Consider the following 8,797-nt stretch of genomic DNA (forward strand, 5'->3'; position numbering starts at 1 on the left):
CTTCCATCAGGAGAGGTATCAGTAGGTATAACATGCACACAAAAATGCAAAGAAAACCCATGTGAATCAATTCAAGTCCACCGATACTTGATTCAGTTAAGGGTCACTATCCTAAAGGAAAACAGGACAATGAAATACATATGACATGGTGAAAGAACAGAACAATCAACCTCAAAAGAACTAGAGAAAATTCAGAGAACAGAATTGAACCTACAAAAATAATCTAAGTCATGTTCTTAGAGGGTTTTATGAGAATATTTTATCAATCCGTTAAGTCAAGGCTACTATGAAAATGGAACAAAGCAAGCAAGAAAGAAATTAAGGTAACATTACAAATATAAAACTTAAGGACATCTTTTTATATGTAGAGTGAAAGCATAAGAATGTGGAAAATATGATTAAAAGGTTGTTAAAGACACTTTGGGGATTAACATTGCAGATTCAATATCTATAGAACAGGAATTCCAGAAGGAGAAAGAAGAGGCAATAAAATCTTCTATAATACAAAATAAAGGCTTGCAGGAGGAGAGCAGTTTTCCCAGAATAGATGTGTAATGTCACCTACGGAAGACTGTTGAAGAGTCATCACAGTCGGGAGGGGCCCATCCTTCTTTACACTGACACTGGAGCTCATGGTCACACACCTAGAAGAGCAAGGATCCCATCAGTTTCCCCGCTACACCAACCAGAAACCCCAAAGCCCTTTAATGCATAAGAAAGTCCATCCTGAAACAGGAACAACCTTGATCTCCAGGCTTTCATCTGTCTACATAAGGTACGAATTAATAGCAGGAATCTCAGTAAACAGTTCTCAGAAGCAATTTCTCATTGAACTATGCAACTGAGGGGTTGGACAAATTTAATAATTACAGTCATTTAATGCTAAAAACGTGACTCTAGTTTCACCATAACTGACTTAAAATTATGAGTCAACAAGGTTGGCAAAACATATTTTCAAAACTTACAGCATGTCCTTTGCACTTAGATGAGCAATTGGTTGACTTGTAGGCTCTCTCGATATCCACACATTCTGCATTAATGCAAACCTGAAAGTGATGTCAAAAACATGAAATTGGCATTAATGTTCAAGAGCTTCAGCTCTGCAAATGGTTGCTTCTTTGGAACTTAGTCTTATCTTGTTAGTCACTTTTATTGTTATCAAACTCATCTTTTTATTAAGGAAGTCACTGTTTTTTTGAAAAAGGAAAATAGAATAATAATAATGTAATAAATAATGAAAATTATGTAAATAATAATGTACTAAATATTTCAAAATAACCAAAAGAGTAAATTTCAAATGTCTTGCCATACAAAAATTATAGGTAAGCAAGGTGCTGGATATGTTAATTAGCTTGATTTAATCATGCCACGTTGTATACATATATCAAAACATCACATTATATCCCATGAATGTACACATCTATAATTTGTCAATTAAAAAAACCCCAGAAATATAGGCCTTGAAATTCTGTCCTCTTTGGATGAAGATGAGAAGGTTGGTTGAGATATATATTAAGAGGACAACAGATGCTTTTTTTTTTTTTTTTTTTCCTTTTTGTCTCTTTTTTCGTGTCTGGCAATGGATCGCAGCCCTCAGTGTTGTACCCACACCTCGCTCAGCCAGTGAGCGGGAACCGGTCTGTATGTGGGATCCGAACCCTCGGCGGGAGCGCTGCCACGCTCCCAAGCGGCGCACTGTAGCAGTGCGCCACCGGGCCGGCCCACAACAGATGCTTTTAAAAGTGGTTCTAACATGTAATTGTCACAGGAGGAGGTAAAGATGCATAATCCTCTTTATTGTGTAAACGTTGGGGCAGGTGCAGGGGAAAGAAATGGAGATGGACTCTGTTGCTTATGGTATTTCCTCAGTTAAACCTACCCTAAAGAGCTGATAAAGTTTATTTAAACATTTATTATTTAAAAAATCCAAACTACTCTATATCTCAGAAGCAATGAATATACAAGAAGTTAAGAGATGAGCAATGATCTGCAAAATGAAGATAAAGCTTATTCCCAGGACTACTGTGAGGATTAAATGAGAGAATTCATGTAAAGCACCTGGTACCAGGCCTAGCATTAATAAGATGATCTTATACCAGGGGACACAGGAATACCTAAATTCTGCCTTAGTCCATGTCCCTTTTGACTTAAGGCTGCAAAGAGATATATGACCAAACATAGCAACACTCATGCCAGTCATGTGATGATGTCTTAATGTCTTTGTAAGCTTCACCACTAGAAAACTTAAAGAAATTAGTGTCTGAAACCTGGAAAATCCAGTTATGTGAAATTTTTTGTCCTCGATGCTGGCATATATTTGGGGAGATAAAAGGGGAAGAAAGAAGGTTAAATACTATGAATACCTCTTAAAGGCAAACCTTAACATTTTAATTTCAAATCAGCAGCATTTATAAACTTTTATAAATTTATATTTTTCGTTTCATGAGCTCAGAGGTCATATCAATTCCATTTACTTTTTTATATTTACTTTCCAAAAATTTTTATGAGCAATACTTATACTGAACCACAAGGTAATTTTAGACTCATCAGTGAATAAATTTGCATTTAAATAGAGCCAAAACAGGTCAGGTAAATAAGATAATATTTTCAGGATGGGCTTTACCACAATGAAAAATCAGGGAAGCTCTTGGGTCACGTGGGTATGTTAGTACAATAAATACAGTAACTCTAATCTCCTATGGGAGATGAACCTCCTCATTATCAAAGCTTATGTGTCGGCCCTGGACAATTAGTACTGTGCCTGAGATTGTGAGTTCATTATATTGTTAACGGATGTGCAAATCTGTTAACTGAAGCCCAGTATCCCACACCCTGGCACTTTCGTGGGTTCTGAGACTTAGTCTAGGAAAAGAAAACAGATGCTGCTATGTGTTATCAACATGACGTCATACTCTTCTTGAAATCATGTCTATGAGAGTCAGTTCTTTCTGAATTTCACCATAATGTTTGAGAATATTAACAACAATGCTCCACTGTTCTCATTTTTAAAATATTTCATAGTTTTCTACATTCAAATCCCTAGCTGTTGTACCAAGGCATGATGAACCCAATAATTGGTCAACAAAGCAACTAGTGAATTTTTGAGAAGCAAATGACAACAGAAAAACACCATTTTGAGTGAAAGTTGCAATTTCAACCTACCTTGTTCTTTCCACACTTAGTTCCATTGGCCACCATGCCTATTTCCTGAATTGCGTCTTCAGGATCAAACATTTTACATGTCAGGAAAGTTACTATACGTCCTTTCCAGGGCAAATTATCTGACCCACCTTGACAGAACAACTTTCCGCACATGGTGTCACTGAGGAAAAAGCCAAAGTTTATTGCAGGATTTAAATTGCAGTTTTATACAAATGCAAATCAGCTCTATGACTATCAATATTTAATTAATGGTATTTCTCCCTATAGCAGAGATTTCTAGTTGTACCTTATCTCAATTTCCTCCTTATTCCTTAGTAAGAAGACCTCTGAATATTAGCAAAATACATTGCTGCTCAAACAAGCAGCATTTCTTAGATTCCTGTACGGCTAATTTTTGCCAGTTGACTAAGTTCTGGGCAATGGGGAGAGAGCATAATCTTAAGCACAAATTCTAGAAGGTGACTTTAAATGAAGGAGCGTGACATATTCTTCAGCATTTTCTCCTTTTTGCTGATTGGCATGTGATAGCTGGAGCTGGAGAAGCCATCATAGACCGAGAGAAACACTTGGCAATGGAGGTCATGTGTATGACAGAGCTAGAAGATATAGAGAGGATGGATTCCTAACAGCACGGAGGGCACCTAAGAAATCAGTTTCTATTTTTATTTCAGCTAAAGTTACTCCTTTGTTTATGACTTGGAGCAGAATAATTCTAACAGATAAAAGCCCCAACTCTCACTATAGTTTTGTCAGTACAAAGCTGAGCCTCCCCTGCCACTCCACACTATCAAGTGGGGTCACTAACACAACTGTCTCCCTGTATCTGCAGATTAAACTACTCAGCACTCAATCAAGATGTCCACTTTCCACCAAGGTGACTAAAATTAAAACCAGTACAATGGTAGTCAATCACTTTACACAGAATTCAGAGGAGAGTTGTGAAAAAGGTATTCCGAAAGTGATAGGATCAGATTTTTTTAATGACTCTGGTCACAGAAGAAAATATTACTAAGGAGTGAAGGAAGGCATGCATTCTTTCCAAACCTGAGAAAATTTTTTCTCGAATCATTTGGGTAGAGCCATATGAGGATGACCTTAGGGCACAGGAAATTTCAGGCTGTCTCCATTACAGACAGCAACTACTAGGAAGTGACTAGGAGGGCTGTCTGTGGACAAATGAAATATTTGAGCCTCCAGTTGCTGAAATCATCCAGTGATTGCACAAACAGTTACAGAGACAATGGTGTGTGTGCAGAGGCTGTGGAGAAAAGATGGTACCCTACTCTCTTCCCACTACCCACTTACATATTGCCCTTACCCTGCCCTGTTTGTATTAAGTTTTACATAATTTTTTCCCCTTTTGAATCTGACCTGATTTCCTATGAAGGAGAGACCACAGGATATGATTGTCCTTTAGGCCAAGATTCCCCAAGGATATGACCCTATATCCAAAATATATGTTGTTTGGTAATATCTGTCATCCATCAAAATTAATGTTTAATAGAAACACTTCGGAAAATGATGATCTTGTTCTACTTGTTATTATAAATTACTTTGTATGTGTAAAATTCAGAGCAGGTACAAACAGTTTATTATAATTGGAATTTTAAAAGTTATCTTAAAATGCAGAACAAAAAAATGTAGAAAAATCTCAAGTTTATCGGGTGTGATACTCTAATTTTTTTCAGGGTATCAATACTAAAAATAAAACAAACTTTGATGGATTGTTAGGCTTTTCTCTTACCATGTCTTTTCTTTATGTAATTCCATGGCAAGTTTAAATGACACTGCACAAGCACTGTGTTGGTTATTTCTCTGGGTAGGCAAACATTTTTATCCCTAGACATAATCAAACATGCTAGATTGAAAAAGTACTTAAATTATACTGGGAAATGCATGGACAAATTCCCAACCAGGCCCATTCTCTGTTGTATGTTCCATCTCAAACATTCATTCTTCTGAACAATGACTTTACTTGGTACCATCTGCAACACACATCATGAGAGATTTGAAGAAAGAGATTTATTTTTTATTTGTCTTTTTAGAGTCAGCACTTCGCTGCAAACATGGCACATAGTAATCACTCAGTGAATGTATGTCAAATGATTGATGTTCAATCCACTTTCCCCTTAAGTGAAATAAATCAGGACGTGTGGCTGGAAGCGTGCCATCACCTGAGTGTCTGGAGCAGGAGGGCTCAAACAGCATGACACTTACTTTGCTTTGCAGGGAACGATCGTGTCATTCACTTTGTGGCAGTACCCGTACTTTGACCCAGCTTCATTCCTGTGGTAACATGACTTATCTGCAACCTTGGTTCCTGAGACCAGGCATGGTCAGTAGGGACATATTTGAAAAGAAAAGAGATAAGAAATTCAATGCTACAAAAAAACCAGTGTGAAAAGTACTACTTTGGCATAATTCCATTGACCATTGTCAGAAATACAGGCTGCAATAATCTGATAGCAAAGGAGCTTTCTGGAATTAAAAATAATCTTTTAAGTATTCTGTTATTAGATAAAGGCTATCTAAATTTTTGGAAGCATCTGCATGATTTACTGAAGGTTAAAAATCCATCTGAATATGAAGACTTAGCCAAAAGAGCTACAATCATCTTATTCATAGCCCACAGATAGATAATGGAATGTTTTCTTGTGGGTATGTGCTATCGTGACAACTTCCAGCCAGGCTTAGTCAAACTCCTCCTACGTGCCAGGCACAGGCTTAGGCATCACACATTTCATTTCTCATGTCATTTTCCTCAGATCCACATCAGATGGTCAATTAAACATAGTGGTTAAGAGCTCAGGCTTTAAGCATGACTGAGAAGCTAGCCGTGTGACCCTGGGCAAGTGTCTGAGTGTCTTAACCTCTGGGGTTGTTCATCTGTAATATGAAGATTCATGTAAGAGTGCCCACCTCATATGATTGCTGTGAAAATCAAATGAATTACTATATGTGAGTCACTGAGAACAGTACCCGGTCAGTAATACGTGGCTGATAAATATTAGCCGTACTTATTGTCATTCCCATTTTATCAATAAGAAAACTGAGAATCATATTAAGTCACAGAGAGAAATAAAAAGCCAGCTTTATGCCCACAGACCTGTGTTTCATACTTTGCAGGTTAATTTTAAATAAATTTGTAATCCTTTATGAATTGTAAAATTTGGAATTTTATTCAAAATCTGTTTTGATCTTTTATGATGGTTCCCTTTAAATAGATGGTTTAAAAGATCTTCCCCATTCCAATATCAGATAAATATGTTCAATGTTAATTCAGTAGGTACTTTTGAACATTTACTAAAGTCAGGTACTGTGCTAGGAGGTACTGGGAGTACAGCGGTGAACAAGGTAAGCAGCGTCCCTGTTCTAGGAAGTTTACAGATTTGTACAGGAGACAGATAATAGTCACACAAAAGAAGGTAACAGTTCACATTTATTTCAGTCATTTATTGCAAGATAATGAAGGAAATGCTCAGATCTCCACCCCTATGCTAAAGATTTTCTTTCTCCAGGTTTTTTACCATATATTGAAGTTAGCCCTTAACCAGCAAAGCCAATTTTTAAACTTCAAATCATTCTGATAAATCAATTTGCATTTCAAATATTGAATATGCAGCCAAGGCACAAACAGGCAATTATTATGAAAAAGAAATACAAATGTTCAATAAAAATTAAATTCATTTTAATTCACTAGCAATAAAAGAAATATGAATGAAAACAAGGTAATTTTATACATTTGCTAATTGGCAAAGTTTCGTTACAAATCTTCGTGCTCCCTGTCAGTGAGGATGTGACAAAACACCTAGCTTCATACTCTGCTGGCAGAAATATGGATTAGCACAATCTTTTCAGAGACAATTTGCAAAAATGCATATGTTTTGTATTCTAAGAATATTTATTTACAAGGACTTTTCAGCCAGCATATTTTTAAATGATACTATATAATTGGGAAACATGTCAAAATCCAGGAATAAAAATTAGTCAGATAAAGTACAATGTATTAATCCAATGCCATCTTTGCAGCTATGATGTTGTAGAATATGTAATGCTTAGGAAAAGGACAAACATTTGGTTAATTGAGAAAAGCAAGTTACGAAGCTCCATGATACCAGGTATATAAATGATTCTGCAATATTAGCAGCTGTAACTCTGAAGTATGGGATTTGAAATGTGATGCTTTTCTCTGCTAATTCATGCCTAATTATTCTTATTTTCTCTGTGTATATATTTTATAACAAGAAACCAATAAATGTTGTTAAGATACAAATAATCAAGGAAATATGGAAATGAAACTCTTTTATCATCTCGAACATTGAAACATGAAATTTATTTAAAATGGTTTGATTTTACAAATCATTACAATATATTTAATGATTTTTCTTGAAAAAAAGCAGTATCTTCATAAGTTTTGGATTATTTCAATCTCGTCTGTTGTTTGTCAAAGACTAGATTCAAAATTTCCCAGTATTTAAGAAAGAGCTCTTGATCTTAAAGGGGTTGAGTCAGCACAGAGAAGGAGCCCTAAAGAAAATTTTTCTTTTCTTTCTTTCCTTTTTTTTTTGTTTTTTTGTTAACTGAAATTTTGTATCCTTCCCTCCCCTCCCCACCCCTGGTAATCACCATTCTACTCTACTTTTATGAGTTCAATTTTTCTTAGAATCCACATATGAGTGAGATCACTTATATCATCTAAAATTGCCTTTCTAATCAAGTTATTTAATGCAGTTTAAATTATGGTTTAAAGTTTTTAGAGATCTTTAAATTACACTTTTGTTTTTAAAGTTTTCTTGATAGTATAATCAGAGAATACGGTCTTTAAAATTCCAACGGATGAAGTGACCATTTAAGGGTTTTCGTGAAAATTTGCTTTGTACCTCATGAATATTCATAACCAATAAAAAATAAAAATAAAAAATAAAAAATAAAAAAATTACATTATATATTACATTATGTGATTTTCAAATGTTAAGCCCACTTTGCAGTCCTAGGATATTTAGTTTCATCATGATAGATTATCATTTTTATATTGAGTTTGATTTTATTAAGAACTTATGCTTCTATGTTGCTATAGATTATTACTATGCAGATCTCTTTTATTTTAATGTATTTGGTTTACTAGCAAGGTAATACTGGGTGCCATAAACTAAGTTGTAAAAGTGTTCTCTTTTACTATCTGAAGAGGTTGTGTGTAAGACTACTATTATTTTTTTCCTTAAATGTTTAATAGAATTTACCATTGAAGCCACCAGTAAAGCTACCTAGACCTCTAAGAAATTACGGTTATAAATTTCACTCTGAGCACTTTTTTAGCTCCATCACACATAGATTGTAACTTTGTTTTAATTTTCACATAATTCATTTTAAAAACTATTTCCTGTTATTTATTATCTTTGATTTATGGGTATTTAATATGTATGCTGTTAAATTTCAAAATATTTTAGGGTACTCGATATATTGTTTTTTATTAACTCCAAACTCAACTACTTTGTGGTCAGAGAATGTGCTTTGTATGATCCCAATACTTTTAAATGTACTGAGACTTATCGTATTGCCCACAATGTGATCTATCTTGGTGAATGTTGTGTGCACATGAAAGTAATATGTATTCTGCTGTTTGGGGTTGAAAATT

At 35.0% G+C, this 8,797-nt stretch overlaps 1 protein-coding gene across 1 annotated transcript; it reads right to left on the minus strand.

Moving 5' to 3' along the window:
* Positions 1–565: 565 nt before the first annotated feature.
* Positions 566–5,471, minus strand: LOC103583458 (disintegrin and metalloproteinase domain-containing protein 28-like; the record flags this gene model as incomplete). The annotated part of the gene is made up of 4 exons (XM_008564766.1): positions 5,380–5,471; positions 3,163–3,322; positions 966–1,046; positions 566–644 (listed from the first exon to the last, which is right to left on the minus strand). Coding segments are annotated over exons 2-4 (313 nt in total), but the record flags the coding sequence as incomplete, so codon positions are not given.
* Between the last annotated feature and the right edge of the window lie 3,326 nt (positions 5,472–8,797).

Source organism: Galeopterus variegatus, unplaced genomic scaffold (assembly GCF_000696425.1).
Source record: "Galeopterus variegatus unplaced genomic scaffold, G_variegatus-3.0.2 Scaffold23226, whole genome shotgun sequence".
NCBI classification, from domain to species: Eukaryota; Metazoa; Chordata; class Mammalia; order Dermoptera; family Cynocephalidae; genus Galeopterus; species Galeopterus variegatus.